Source organism: Aricia agestis, chromosome 4 (assembly GCF_905147365.1).
Source record: "Aricia agestis chromosome 4, ilAriAges1.1, whole genome shotgun sequence".
Taxonomy (NCBI): domain Eukaryota; kingdom Metazoa; phylum Arthropoda; class Insecta; order Lepidoptera; family Lycaenidae; genus Aricia; species Aricia agestis.
In genome coordinates this window covers 18,380,667-18,397,547 of record NC_056409.1, presented here as the reverse complement: position 1 = coordinate 18,397,547, position 16,881 = coordinate 18,380,667, and the positions used below count along the sequence as shown (strand labels likewise).

Genomic DNA, 16,881 nt, shown 5'->3' with positions numbered 1-16,881 from the left:
GCTTTACGAGGAAATTTACGTTTTTCATGGGATCCTGTAATGATGCAAGTGAGCCACACCAAATTACGTTAATATTATTATGTCTTCTCTGTATTACAAAATACGAAATGCAGTTTCTTCGTCGCGCCTAAACATGAAAACTGGACTGATGGGTTATTTTGCGTCTACTAATGGTTCGTCTGTATACTTTTACTATCATATAAACGGACGTCATTACGGTTAAAACTTTTATATAATCTTTTATATACCTAACTCTTTTCATTTAAGCCCTCTTGAACGTCAAGCGAATTATGTAACACATAGTCCGCACACAGACAGAACTTTGTTGAAGAAAACGCTAAGTGCGATTCGTGTATCAAGCTTGGTTCTGTACAATTAAATTGTTTGTTTAGGTTCTTTTTAACTCTCTACGAAAACAGACGGTTGTTATAAGTTTGACGTTTCTTTGTGTGTGTATGTGTGTGTTTTTTGTTTGAAAACTGACGATCTAAGTGTTCATTGAAATAGTTCATTATCATCAAGTCTCTCACTGCTGTGAAAATTGGAGCAAAATTGGAGTAAAGCTTAGGCCAAACCTACGCGACCAAGCGACTGCGAAGTGGGAGCGTCAAGTTGTCAAATGTGTGTTTTGAATACAAACAAAACACACATTTGACAACTATACAAAACACACATTTGACAACTTGACGCTCCCGCTTCGCAGTCGCTTGGTCGCGTAGGTTTGAACGAAGCATTAATCTATTTGTTGAAAGGCTGTAGCTACTTTGAGTGGTATCGATTTAAATACATATAATTATCATTCTGATTCCTGACATTTATTAATATAACATTTCCTTGCTTTAGCGATTATTTTCATCGGAACTTTTCAACATTTTTTATAATTTTTAATATTAGATTCCACAAAAATTATTTTCATTTCAAATTTTAATCCGATCAAAAGTGGTAAGAAATACGAAGTTAAAACTTAGGATTATGAAAAGGTAATAAATTAACTAGAAGTTTGAAAGGCGGTCGTTCGATGTAACGACGTCTATTATAAGCCGAAATTAAAGAAGGGTTTGCTTTATGTTGCCAATTAAATTTCACCGACTTTTCATGTCCAATTATGAAGTTCGTAATCATCATTATCAGACCACCTACAAGCGTAGACTACTTATGGGGTGTTCTATATACTCGTCGTGCATACACAGGACACACAAAACAAGTCCATAGTCAGGCGAGTCAGATGACTAAATAAATATTAGGATTTGTACCTCTAGATACAAATTCTAGTATTTATTTATTTTATATTAAAAAGGATGTCTGCCCTGCCTTAGCATGGTCCTGGGTGATTGATTTTCAACCTTCGTAGAAAAGAAATAACCATAGTTTCTTGGATAAAAGATCCTGCTTCAGAGTATGTAAATTAAGTTCAACGACAACAGAAATTATTTGTATGTAGTTTTTCGAGCATCTCTTACGAGTTACCTATTGTTTAACGAGCTCGGATTTGTAAAGTAGTATATTTTATCCAATTTTATCCAATTTTATCCAAGAAACTATAGTTATATCTTCTCTGCGAAGAACGGAAACATATCTTAAAGGTCATGCTAGCCCAGCAGCGACACATGTGTACTATCTAAAAGGAGAGAAAGTTATAACTAACTCTTGTATCTTAAGCTTTGTGCATGATCCATAGGGCCTTGTTACACGGCGAGGCGAAACGGTGCACTTGGCCAAAAAAACAAGTCAAAAGCACTCTCGCCACTACTCGGTAGGTGTAATCAGGGCCCGTACAACAAAACCGTTTTGAGGCTCAAACAATCGAATTATTATAATTGATAGTATACTTATTATAATAGATGGAAGTTTTCTGAGCGCATCGGTATATAATATATACTAGCTATTTGACCGAGCTTTGCTCGGTATTCGATAAAACGGGAATAAAATACATTTTCTAAAAATGATTCCCAGCTAGATCGATTTATCGCCCCCGAAACCCCCTATATACTAAATTTCATGAAAATCGTTGGAGCCGATTCCGAGATCCCAATTATATATATTATATACAAGAATTGCTCGTTTAAAGATATAAGATACGACAGCTGAGATGTATCACGTAGGGCTCCGGCCTGACCGAGCATAACACCTCGCTCGGTCGGAAGATCTTCCTTTATGGCGGCCACACATATTCCCACAAACTAATGATACAAAATGTAAATCTAAAGCTTGATATATTTCCCTATACGTCCAACGCACTTGATTATTGTATTGTTACAATTTTCACGAAAAAGTGCGAGAGTCACGTGATACGTCGTTTCACACACGCAACCCTGAAAATTCGGCCATTAACTACGCAACAAGCTGTGGGCCCTTCAAGAAATATTTTTCTAGAAAATTCTCAATTTTCCACCCGCGCTAATGTTTGCGGCGGGCGCGGCCACTCGCACGTCAAACAGATTTCTTCGCCCAAGTGCTCCGCATACAGAGCACTGGAAAATATCCTACATTTTTAAAATATTACCCATATCGGGACTCCATTTGAATTTTTAATATCACGTTCTATGACGTCATATTATGGACCTAGTTAATGTTTTTCCACGATTATTTGTAGAACGAGTTTTAACTATACAGTGCGTAACAAATATAAGTGATAATACTTTAGGGTGTGTACGTGTTCCTTGTAGAGAGTTTACTGTGAAAGTAGAAGCGCCGAAAGACCAACAATTTTTTTTCACTTTTGTATAGGGAAACTCGTGACGCTCGGGCACTTGGCCATACAAAAGTGAAAAAAAAAAGTTTCGTCTTTCAGCGCTGCTACTTTCACAGTGTACTCTCTACAAGGAACACGTACACACCCTAAAGTATTATCACTTATTTTTGTTACACACTGTATATTATTAAGAATACTATTTAAAACTATTAAAAGTAGATGTCTCAGTTACTTCGTGTCACTTCCTTCACAATAGAAACCTTTCCTGAAATTCCACGAATATTTCAATACTAACATTTGACAAATCGGTTCAACAGTTATCGAGTTTCAGCGAGACAACCAAATTGAAATTCATTTTTATATTTATATCTAAGATGAGAAATTAAACGATAGTACATAAAAAAACTTCTATCTACTGCCATATTTAGTGGTTACGAGTGCAAAATAGCGGAGAGACGTTGGGAAACGAAACTAGTTAATTATAAATGAACTACGACCATATCCGTGAGAATAATGTTATTTTCAAAAGCTGTACGTATTTATTTTAAGTGTCGTAAATTCGTAATTATATCCTTTTAATTTCATTATTAGAATCCGGTCCCAAAAGAAGAAGGCACATTTGACGTTTGGATCTTCTTCTTCTTCTTAGCTCATTCCCACTTTACGTAGGGTCGGCTCTCCTAGTACATTTGCGCCAAGAAATTCTATCTTGGGTTGTCGATTTAGGCAATTTATTTACAGCTAGTGCTTTGGTCATACTGGTCCACCATGTGGCTGGTGGTCTGCCTCTAGGTCTCTTAGGTTCTGGAAGACTTAACGCCTTTTTGACAATGTAGTTGTCGTCTCTGCGCATAAGTGGCCATACCATCTTAAGCGTCTCTCGGTCAGTTTTTCGGACACTGGAGTTATCTTGAAGCTTCCCCGGATAATATTCATTTCTAATTTTGTCAAGTTGTGTCACCCCTCCAGACCATCGTAACATTTTTATTTCTGTGGTGTGGATCTTTTGTATATGTGTTTCCTTGACTGTCCAACATTCTGAAGCATAAAGCATTTGACTTTTGGGTATGATCTAAAATTTTAATTAAGATTTTACTTAGAACTCGAACATAATATATACGCTAAGTGCATTTATCCCAAAAAAACGTTAATAAAGCTACAACATCAAGGAACGTCCTTTTATTACTAAAAATATGCGAGACCCTTTTTGCGTTTGAGTGAATTTATGATTTGCTTCATCCCCATGGGTCCAGGGGGCGCGAGGGTCGAACGGGATAAAAGAGTTGTGTTTCGGATTTATGGTATAAATGTTTTCATAAAATAATTTACAGCTAACGAGGCTATAATATAAATTTTATTAGCTGACCTGGCATACGTTGTTTTGCGATATGAATTATTTCTAGTATCAATACGAAAAGTAGATAAAAACCTATTCTCAGGCCTATCGAATGTACATACAACATTTCATTAAAATCGGTTGAGCCGTTTTGGAGGAGTTCGCGCACAAACACTGTGAGACGAGAATCAAGTGATTAGTATGCAATATTATGACGTATCGTCCTAACTAAAATTAGAAAAAGTTTGCTCCGAATCTCTGACCTGGTCTCTTCATAATCTTGTTTTTATAAGATTGTAAAAATATAATCATATATTTTCACAATCTTATTTTCCTGAAAGGTACAGTTTGGCTGTAAGCCGTATGGGCTGTATTCTGGTTAATTGTTTTTCACGGTCCAGCGGCTGAGCCGGCTCCATCTCATGTCACTCATCCCTGGAACTGACATGGCATGATATTGCCCGGGAATTCTCGGGATTTGTAGGAAATAGTGGTGAAAAAATCCACTTACATAAAAACAGTATCCCGTGGTAATCATACATTTTTCCAAAAAGGATATCTATTATCATGTCCTTCCTGCTAGCTGTGGTCTGCCTGAAGTCTTTGCAATGATACAAACAAACTTTCTCCATAATTATATACTTATTATATAGTCCTCCTTTTACTTTTTTAGGCGACCCCAGAAATTAAGGATTGTTTCTATCATGATCCCTAATATGACTTGCTAGACCGAACTTGGTTTTGAATGTCCTATAACATGTGGTACAGTAGAGTTGGCCGACAGAGTTGTAGCTATAGATGTAGGGTCCATAATTATATTGTATGTTGTAGAGTGGGAGACCCATACGTGGGAGAGCCATGCTTCGGCACGAATGGGCCGGCTCGTCCGGAGAAATACCACGTTCTCACAGAAAGCCGGCGTGAAACAGCGCTTGCGCTGTGTTTCGCCGAGTGAGTGAGTTTACCGGAGGCCCAATCCCCTACCCTATTCCCTTCCCTTACCATCCCTACCCTCCCCTATTACCCTATTCCCTCTTAAAAGGCCGGCAACGCACCTGCAGCTCTTCTGATGCTGCAAGTGTCCATGGGCGACGGAAGTTGCTTTTCATCAGGTGACCCGCTTGCTCGTTTGCCCCCTTATTTCATAAAAAAAAAGAGATCCACATACTATATTTACATTAAATATAGTATGTGGATCATCTTATTAAGTACGAGGGCTAGAGTAAAAAAATCGCGACATTTTACTTTAGTTTATTGGAAAGCTTCTTAATAAGGAGCTTTTTCTAACTTTATATACCTCGCAAAGCTTCGGAAATGAGATTCTTGAGTTCGTTAAGTGCAACTTTCCGCCAACTTTATAAAATGCCCTGGTGCTTATTTAAGTACACAAGTTATCTAAAGTAGTTATGTAAACTTGAACTATCATTGCTTGATAATAATTAAGTCGTAATAACATTTTAAGCAGTTCATTAATGCGCAGCTCAGGTACTAAGGTGTTTTGATGGGAGTTTATCTTCGATCGCGAGGTTGTTTTGCAATTAACAGTTTTAAATTAACCAATTAAAATCAGTCATAATTATTGCATACGACGACAAATGAAGCATTTTTTGACGTTTAAATATGCATTTTTTGACGTTTAAATTTTCTTTTCATTAGGATCGATCGAAGCCTAAATAAACAAAACGGAGCCTAAATGAAGAAGCATAATATTTTGGACTAAATGTTGCCAGCAACAAAACTATATATCGAGTTCCCGGGACTATCACGGGATCGAAACCTTCACACCAAATATCATGAAAATCGGTTCAGTGATTTTGATCACAAGGGTGAAGGAGATTACAGACAAATACATAGGCAGATTTAAATAGAAAGACACACATACCAATATTATAAATACGAAAGTGTGTCTGCCTGTCTGTCTGTCTGTTACCTCTTCATGCCCAAACCGCTAAACCGATTTTGCGGAAAGGTATGGAAATACTTTGATTCCCGGGAAAAGACATAGGACCAATGATATATTATATAAAAAACTCAAAGCAGATATGTTACTACCGCGCGCGTTGTGAAGCTTCAAATACGACCCAATTGAGTCATCTTTTATTTAGTCTGTCTCTTTATGTAAATGGCATTTCGTATCTTTTGTTTCACTTAACTGTCAAATTTGTCAATGTGGTTCGGAAGAGATTTAAACCGGCAAATAGTATGAACGTAACAGATCTGTATAAGTAGAATATCATTGCATAGGACATACTTATTATCCCGTAAAAATGTACGGTTTCAATAAACAATAAACCAATTCTGTCGCAACGGAATTTCGAGCATCTCCTAGTTCATAATATCAGTATGGATTTGATGTGTAACGAATGTTAAAAAGGCTGTCTCGTGCTTATTTGACAAACTCTTTTCGTCTGCAGTCTGCAGTGGAAAATCGAAAAGCAATTTATTTGAAAGTATCGTCCAGGAGGTATATTGCAGACCGTATTAAGCCAAGAGCAGATAATTTTAAGTCTACAGGATCAATTTCACCAAATAAATGTTTTATAGATGATCCAAAAACGTGATGAAAAAATCCAACCTAATAATATGCAGCAGTATGTCTGTTTATATTCTGTCTGTTAGCCCTTCACGCTGTAATTGCGAAACTATTTTTGTGAAGACATTATTTCCAAGGGGTGCAGATTTTAGTTTTCTTTAGCTTTGTCCACAGTGTCTTTGCCTTTGTCACTTTGCTTTTTTTTGTTCATCAAGGGTATGCGTTAGGTATAGCGCAGTCAACAGCGAACGTGAGGCATGCCCGTGACGCGCGTTGACATTGTAGCTCTCGCTAAGACACTTTTCTTTCAACGCGGGTGGATTTTGGCCACAGATTTTGACGCATTCAATTATCGAATATGCCAAACGAAATTTGAATAAAAAGAAGATGACGAAAATTGAAGATGAAATTGCATAATAATGTGGACATAGCTTTTTTCTTTTCTTTTCACTTTTGACGAACAACAGTGACTGTCTATTTACGTCAACATAAAACATTTAGTGCCGAAACATTACGAACTATCCTTGTACGGCATGGTAATAGGATTACAGACGGCTTTTTATTTCAATAATTCCTGTTGATCTCGAGATTCCCAAGGGGTGCAAGTGCACCCCCTGGCACCCCCCTGCCGGCGCCCATGCTACGAGACTCTGGAAGGACATAAATCATAATATTAGAAGTATAGATATTGTCTTTATATCGTAGAAAAATATATGGCAAAGTATATAAACGAATTTCAGCGCAACGGAACTGCATACAACATTAAGTAAGTTAAAATATATTTTATAATACTAGGACTTACATTCATAAATAAAAGTGACGTTTTATTTGACCCAAAATACCAAGTCAATGGCTCAAAGAACTGGCGTACGATGCATTCTTAATACTATTCAAAAAACATAAAAAACCTTCGACGGGCTGTGAAAAGACTCGTATGTAGGTTAAGGTTTACGAGTCCTAGAATTTGTTATAAAACTTTGTTTATATTTCTGACTCCGACATGGTGAACTGTACTTAATGATAAGTTCAAATTATGACAATAGTTTCGAATCAAACAACTCGCCATACCACAATAGACATAACTACGCCATACTGTTTAAATGGGTAATTTTACCCATAGACTTAATATATACTGTCGATTTTACCTCACCCAAAATGTTATATAGCTTTTATTATTGTCGTACTCGTAGCTGTCATGTCATTCGACAGAACATTCGACAATATATTTTTTTTTTTACTTACGACGATTTTATTTACGACGAATATTTTTATAAGAGTTTTATATATAGACATATATATAAAACTCTTTAAAAATATTCGCTAAATATCTGTGAGAGCTAATCTCGAGAACGGTTAAACCGATTTCGCTAATTCTTATGTTTTTGTGTTTGACGATGATGGTTGTTACAGGAGAAAATAGATATGACGGGACGACTTCCGTCGGGTCCGCTGGTAATCTTATTACTTTTTTAATTTTTTACATTCGTGCAATATGTGAAAAGTAACAAATAAAAATTTAACACTCAATAAAACAATAAAGGCTACATCCACGCGAGAACACTGAAAAAGTCCTAAATGTTGCACGTCTGGCTTATCTCGAGTTTTCAGTGCCTCGTTTACGTATTGCCGATAACAATTTACGACCGATAGCTTGTTTATTTTTTAATGTGAAGCACTGTATGAAGAAAAACATTTTGGGGATTGCAAACGGTAAATAATAAATATATTTATTACTTCGACTGCTCCTAGGTAGACTATCGTAACATCAAAAAGACAACATTACAGGAGGAGCGTTTGAAGTTGCAAATTTGAACCACGACTTCATTTTTCAACCGATTGTTATGAAAATTGGCATGAGCAACAACAATAGTGTTAGGTATTAACTTATGCATTAAAATACTATATTATATGTTTGTTTTGCTAAAATTGTTGTTGCGATATTATTCTTTGGAAAATCTACAACGAAAATTATTGCAACTAACACTAACCACAGTTTACGTTGAAATTTTTCCTTGGTAAAATATAGCAACGTTTACTTACCATACTATACAGGGGACTTCTTTAACGTTTTTGTACGGTATGTAAGACATATCTTCATTTACAGCGGAATAACCAAATTAGAATTTATAGTATGTTTGAGAAAATGAATTATTATAAATTATTGTTTCAAAAAAATATATGCTTACCTTTAAAAGTGTGTTTTAAATAGGTCGTTGACACGATTTATACTAATGATGTGCAAAAATGTGCTAAAATATAGTATGTAATCAGCTAAGTTGGCTTTCAAAGCATCAATAATAAAAAAGGTCTGCTCTATGAAATAATGGAATTTTCTAAAATTCTTAAAAATCTATATGATATGCTGTATAACTTAAAGTATGAGATAAGTATTCATCACAATCCATACTTCAATACTAATATTATAATAAATGCGAAAATGTGTCTCTGTTGTTACTTCTTCAGACCCAAACGAGGAAAATCGATTGATTGTCCTGGAAAAGGACATAGGATACTTTCTATACCGGTAAAATATACGGTATTCGCAAAAAAAAACTAATTTTTGGCGTTAGGTGTTGCGGGCATCATCTAGAAAACCATAAACCATTGCTAGGTAATAGGTATATTATTTCATGTTGCGGATTGTTCTGAAGGCCTGTTGAGTCCACTATTACGAAAAATGGCTCCTGTGAACAAGATATCCGTAGAAGAATTGGGATGGCTAAGAGTGCTAAAAAACCCAGTAGAGTGTAAGACCTGGTGTGACAAAAAGATTTCTTAAAAAATAAAACTAAACTTGTTCATATTTTAGTATTTTCCATATTCTTTTACGGATCCATGACATGGACTCTGAATTCTATAAACCGCAGACACAACATAGGACGCCTTCAATAAGGAAAACGCGCCCAATTTCATGGACTTTTTTCAGAACTAACGCGTCCATCCTGGCTAAGCTAAACATAAAAACAAGGCTCTCAATCACCTGCCTTAATATATCTTACAATACTATGGACACATAACCAACAAGAAAGGAGATAAGTTTAAAATAGTCACTAGCGAGACTGAGGGAAAAAGACCTCGGGCTGCAGTCCCAATCGTTAGGACTAACGATTGGGACTGTTCCTATTAAATTCACGTCCCAATTAATGAGTCCAATGCCTACAAGGCTTTTCGAGTGGCCAAAAATAGGAAAAAAAAGGTGGCGTAACATTATTAGGAGGAATGTCATAGAAAGGAGAAGTCACGACCCTCTGACATGAGGAATATGACTATAGGAAGTAGATCATTTGGGATACTATACTAGTCCTGAAAGTTTCCTGGCCAAAAAAAGAAATTTTAAAAACATAAACCAAGTACAAATATATGTATACTTTTACACTACATGAATGTAAAAGTACGTTTGTCTATTCTGTCTATGCGTATGTTACCATCTCACGCCCAAACCGCTAAACCAATTTTTCTGATCTTTGGTATGGGGATACCTTGAATCCCTGAAACCATCTTGAAAAAATGTTCCGTTTTCGGGCGATAAACGACTAAGGTCAAGTTAGCCTTAAATAAGTTTAGTATTCTTAACAGAACGAGATTTAGTATTCTTACAAGGCGAAGATTCGGCCTCACGTGGAATACTGTTCTTATGGGCACGGGCGACAAAATACCAACTATTCCCTCTGGATAGTAATCAACGAAAGATAGCTTGGATTGAAGACAGCCATAGGGATTTTAAACAAGCTAGACCCCTTGGAATTCCCTCAAATGTAACTTCGCTCTACATCTTCTATCAGCTGCTGTATCAATAGGAGGTGCTCCGAGGAATTATTGTTCGTAATAGCACCTCCTGCAACATTTCGCCATCGAAATATACCATCCTCATCACCTTGATGATTCTTTCACAGTAAAACTGAAACAAACTGCCACCAGCAGTCTTTTCAGACCAATACGACCTGAAAACATATTTGCAACTCTTCTGGTGTTGCGAGTGTCCATGGGTGACGGTAGTTGCTTTCCATCAGGTGACCCGTTTGCTCGTTTGCCCCTAATTTCATAAATAATAGTTGTTTTTAAAAAAATAGATCGGTAAAATATCGTATGTTAATGAACAGTACGACGTAGAACGTAGTAAGATATATATACAATAAATAAAAAATAATAGTTTCCGTAGTAGAATATTGTATAATTATCATACGATATTTATCATTACTAAAATTCCAACGAAAAAAATTGTAAGTTACATTTGCTATATATTTTTCGAAAGAAGTTCCAATGTAAACTATTGTAAGTGGTACAAACTATAGTTTATGTTAGGGTTCATCCATCGTAGACAATCGCAACTGATACATACGATGTGTAAATTCGGGTATCTGCTCCCGTACTACTCCGCGTAGACTATCGTTAAGGGACTAACGATAAATAACGTCGGAGGCGTTTGAAACATACTACTGTTTACGTTTAGAAAAGGGCAGTTGTAGTTCGAATTCAATATTTTTTCTTGAATATCCTAAAAGATCTAACTTAATTCCATGCATTTTCGCAATAAAACGAATTTTGCCATTTTGTGGCTTACGATAGTCTACCTAGGAGCAGTCGACTTAGTCTAGGAGTTTTATTGTTATAATATAGATAATATTATAAACAAAAAAGGTTTTTAACCTACAAACTTTGTCAATATGTCATGTGGTTATAATTAACATTTAACACATAGTTTCATTGTTTCATTTCACTTTGACCTTTGAACCGTACAAAACAGAGATGATAACGATTTGACCTTTCACCGTAGCTTCCAAATGGATGAACTCATTTTAATATAATTTTTATTGTTTAATAACGAGATCGAGAGTTTACAAACGCTATAATTAATTGGTGCTTGACAATTACTATTTTTTTATTAGGCTCGATTTATATTATGCGTCCGCGCGATGGAGCGGCTTGGCCGCGACGACCAGATTACAAGCAATTGTGTGTAACGATTTATTTATATATTAGCGTCTTTTCTGCGCCGCTATTTCCATACAAGCTTGCAAACCAAACAATAGAGAACTAGATGCTAAATTCATACCTTACTTTAGAATAAATAACATTAGAAAATTACTTGTAATTTTGTTTAGTTTACTCTTCTACATTAGATAATATTATGCATGTAACGTGAAACATCAAAATTGTAAATTGTAAGGAATAAAGGCTTTTTTATTTTATTTTATTTTATTTATTTCCATACAATAATTGCTTGTGACTTCGCGGTATAGCAGCCAAACCGCTCGTTCGCTCGGACGCATATAAATCGAGCTGAAGTACCTGCTTAAAACATTAAAGTAGTTAATAAATAAATAACACGCAAATAAATAGCACTCAAAACCTTAACCCGGGTTTTATTGTTGGTGTTTGAGCCGACATCAAAAATCTATTAAACTCTAATGTTCTCGCATAAAAAGACTTTGTGAACGTCAGCGACGCGATAAAGTATATATACGAATATGTTTTTAATAAAACTTTCGTTAATGTTTTGATCCCAACGCTTTAACCAGTAAACAGAGAGGGGAGTTATGGAACAAACCTGCATTTTTCTGCCATTTCACATTAGCCTATGACAGATTAGAAAGAGAGATCACATATAAACGGGCATGTTATTCTTATTACAATTTCTTAACAAACGCTACGACAAAAAGAGAAATGTCAAATGGAGATAGAGAGATAAGGCAGAAAGGTGCAAAAAGTGATAGAGAAAATAAGGAACCAAAACAAAGCTTAGTAATAATGCGGTCATTAGGCTATTTTTGCGGCGTACATGACTGGCCGCCGGCCGTTACGAAATTGTTCACATCATGTGCATCATTATGTTCATTAATCATCATCAACCATCATCAACCATCATCAACATATTAACCAAACGGAGCACTGGATTTTCCATATATTTTTTCCGTAGCTTTCTGATTCGTGAATGTGTGCCTTATAATAGTACGGGAGCCCTAGAACATTTTTTTTTTGATATAACTAACCTAACCTAACCAGCTGATTTTTTGTATATTGGTAGGTACCAATATACAAAAAATCTGCTGGTTAGGGTTCCGTTTCAGGGTTCACTAGTCAACCAAGTTTTGTTGATTACAGAATCCTAAAACGGAAACCTAACCAACTGATTTTTTGTATGTTGGTAAGTTAATAGTTATATATTTTAAGCGTAATATTGCCCTACAAATAGAACAATCCATATTTTAGGATCATCAAATCAAAGTATGAAATCCTTTCTATCTCTGTTAGCTACCACTTTCAAGATTTTTCGCAGTTAAAAATGTTGTTTGTCTTATCAAAATAAAGCTACCCACAAAAAATTTGCTTGATAGTAATAAAAAAAATGTTCTAGGGCTCCCTGACTATAAGTTAGTGTTGACAAAAAAACAGTACTCAGCGTCTATGGGATAGTTATCAATTTAAAAGTTTATTTTCTATAAAAAGTGACATAATATAATATTTTGTCCTTTGTGATCCACTATAAACGTGGGTGGGAAATTCCTTTATTCCGACGATCGTGCATCGGGGGGCTTCTAGCAGTTGCGCTCAGCATGATCGCATTTACTGCATTTAATAATAAATACTCAACTTGATGTAAAATATAGAGCTACTTTCCGTCAAACTCTTCAAGTCTTACTAAATACAACTCACTAAATTAAAGTCAATAGTTAGGTTGTTAAACATTATTTAATATTTCTGAGTGTGACTGTAAAGTCTGCTTCATACAAGCAAGTAAACAATGGAATCTTCTCGTTTTAAATAACTTAATATTTGAATGTATAATCACAATTTCAATGTTTTTCTTATACGTACAAAATAACAAATTAAAGAATACAAACATTACCACTGGTTTACTCTGGCTTACTCCTATTCCTAGCGAGAACTTAATCTAACGTAGGTATCGTGTAGGAGCTAGAACTTGGTATGTACAAGTTGTACATTGTACAACCTAGGTACTAAGCGATTGTGAATTCGGCAGCCATGTTCAATGTTCATACCAGCGAATGTCTACGTAACAGACTAATGTACTATGAATACTGTCTTGTTTAACTAAATTGCTCAATTGCGAGCTTATCAAGCTTTTGAAATGGATATCCATAGGGTATAACTTTTGTGAAAGCTTTATTTAAATCGATGCGTGGTCAACAAATGAAAGGTCGAAAGTTTGTAGTTATTTGAGAACTATTAACTGAAATAGTAATCTAAAAATTAAAAAAAAATAAAAATTATATCTTTTATGTAAGTTTAATCACATTAGAAACAAAAATTTCCAACAGTATATTATAATATTGCGATATATGATTATATCGCAAAATTATAATATTAGTAAGTACATAGATAATATTATAATTTTATATTGCAAAATTATAATATCATTTAAAACCATTAAATTATTATACACGTACATAACTACTATTTTATACAGTGCTCTGGACGAAGTTAATCGAAATAGTGCGGTTGTTAGTAGAGTCGATAATTATCTCATCAGATATTGATTGGTACGTTTGTTTGTTGTTACAAATAAAACATATGGGTACAAAATAAACAATAAAACCAATTTGTTCGTCTTGTTTTCTCGGCGTTTTCCTCCGTACGTACGAAACGCTAGTTCTCCACAGAGCGAAAACTCGTTTTAAGCACTTCGGAGTTAGTTTTGTATAGAAGCAAAAGTTTTATTTAAAATTGTTTTACAGCGGTCTTGTAGCTTGGATTTTCTCCCGGCTAAAGTGAATAAAATATAATTACTAGTTAGACTTATTTTATAAAATATTTAAGAAAAGTACTCACTCAGTTTCGTTGTTTTCGAACGTGATATGATCCTGGACAGCCTCGTACTGCGCGCCGTCCTTTGCCGTGCCGTCCTCCGTCCAGTACGGTATCTGGACCCTACCCCGCGCCCCCGCGGTCCGCGTCACTTTTAGCTCGTAAGTCCCCACAGATTCCGTTAGTTCAAAGTCCCTTTGGGGGAACGCAAACACACCGGAATGATCGTCGTCCAAAATCACCACGGTCGCCGAGGACGGGGAAGCCAAGCAGGCGCCCTTGGGGGCGACGAGACGAACGTAGAAGTGCTCGTCCTCCTCGAAGACGTCGTCGTCGATGACTTGGACCGTGAACGTCTTCTCGGTCTCGCCGTGGCCGAAGACGAGAGTACCCTGGGCGGCCACGTAGTCGGAGCCGGCTTCGGCGGTGCCGTCCTCCGTGGTGTACTGGACCGACACTTCCCCGGTCAGATCTCCTCGCCGAACGACGCGCACCTCGAAGGAGCCGCAGTTCTCCATCACCGTGTAGTGGTCGGGATCGAACCGCACGTTCGGCCCCTTGGGTTCCACCACCGAACCCGATTCTCGTCTTTGGATCTCCGCTTTCACCTCGCTGAGGTCACTCTGGGCTCGCTCTGATATTTTACGGGAGAAGTCGCCCCCACCTGTCATTTTTCTCGTGGCCGCCACTCTGTAGAACGCTCTCGATTTGGGGCCCTTCGCCATCAAGGTCTCGAGTGCCATCCTTTCCACCGTTTCCAGGTCCTCCTCGGGATGCTGCCGACGCAATTCTCTGAGCACCGAGATGTACTCCCGCTTCGATTTCTCCAGCTCTCGGCTCTCCTCGTCGTCGGACGCAAAATCGTCGTTCGGCTTCAGAGCCATCTCCACCGAGCCGTCCCCCTCCCCCTCCACGATCACTCCGCGCTCGTTCATTCTATAACCTTTCTTCAGATATTTATAAACTAAAAGTCGCCTGTCGGCGATGTACGCCGTCAGGACGGTGAGCGGGAAAAACAAAAACGTGACGGCCCCCTCCCATACCTCGACCTCGCTCGGCGATATGACCGCCAGAATCAGGTACAACCACACGTACGCGAACACGGACCAGGTGGCGGTCACCAGGAATACTCTCAGATGCTTGATCTTTCGAACTTCACCGTCGGGTATGACGGAAACACATATGGCGATGATGACGAACAGGTTGTACGCGGCGGAGCCCACGATGGTGCCGGGCCCGAGATCCCCCGCCTCGAAGTTCTTCCCGGCGATCTCGATGACCGACAGCAGAATCTCCGGGGCGCTGGACCCCAGGGCCATGAGGGTCAGGTTGGCGACGGTCTCGTTCCACACCCGCACGACGATGATCTGGTCGCCGCCGTTCCGCCGCACGCGCACCTCCTTCTCCCGGGACGTGATGACTTCGATGGCGGCCATGAACCGGTCCGAGATGATGGACACGCCGATGAACAGATACATCAGGGCGAGGAAGTAGACCGTGCCACGGACGGCGATCTCGGCGGTGGGGACGTCCTCCAGGGGGCGCCACACCGGGATGAGGAGCCCATCGCTGCACTGGAGCACGTGCTGGGCTGTGTGGTTGCGCGGGGCGAGACGGGCGGAGGGCGACTCGGCGCGCGCCACCACGCAGCAAGCCGCGAGCGCGGCGAGCGCGGGTCGCATGCCCTTTACCTTACGCGATCCATGCGCACGACCGGCGCTGCCAGAGGCCGGCGCCCGACTGAACGTCGCGACGGCGCTCCACCCCTCGCGAAAGGCTTTCAAAATTTGAACGCCGTGGGCCTGCGGGCTCGTCCTTGCACGTACTGATGAAGTTTTATTGGCGCCGAGGGCCGTAAAGTTAGACGTTTGCGAAAAAAACTTATTAGCGACATTAATTGTGCGTGCCGCGTACACTCGCCGCGTCTCCGGCGAACTAACGAGCGACGATGTACTTACTACTGGAACTTTGTGTTGGAGTTTAATGTTGCCGTACAGTCGGTGCGGTGTATACTTGTCAAGTTGTAAGTGAAACATTAACACTATTAAATTATAGTTCCTGCTAATAATTAATGACGAAACTTTCGTATTGAGCCGCTCTACATAACGTTGTAACATTATGATTTTGGAAATGTTTTGTTTAAAAAAACTCTAATATATTTTTAATTTTACAACAAACGTTTTTAATCATTTCACGTTACTTACTCTACATTAAATTTTGTTTCTTACGGTTGTCAAAAGTTCCGTTAACTGAAAAGTTCCGTAGCGACTGTGAAAGTATTCCCGCGGGAGCGCGGCGCTGACCGCCGGCCGAGTTTTTCGCCGCTCAATAATTATAACTTATTGCCATGTTATGTTTGTTTTTATTAAATTCTTCTGGTATTCTTATTTCTCGTGGACAAATCATTTTTGTGTTTACGCGTGATACAAGACGTGAAACCTTATTTAAAAAGATGCCCTCTCCCTTTTTCTCCCGTACATAATATTCTAAATGCCTTGTTTATATTACAAAAATGCATTTTATATGGACTATCGGCACACCGTCTATTGGGAA

At 38.1% G+C, this 16,881-nt stretch overlaps 1 protein-coding gene across 2 annotated transcripts in view; it reads right to left on the bottom strand.

The window, feature by feature from the left end:
- LOC121725919 (sodium/calcium exchanger 1) overlaps nucleotides 1-16,244 on the bottom strand; it is a 117,271-nt gene extending 101,027 nt beyond the window's left edge. For both annotated transcript variants that reach the window (XM_042113098.1, XM_042113096.1), the window contains exon 1: nucleotides 14,353-16,244. In XM_042113098.1, the coding sequence (XP_041969032.1) occupies nucleotides 14,353-16,010 (1,658 nt within the window). In that variant the 5' untranslated portion in view covers nucleotides 16,011-16,244. The remainder of the gene's footprint in view (nucleotides 1-14,352) is intronic.
- Nucleotides 16,245-16,881: the final 637 nt, after the last annotated feature.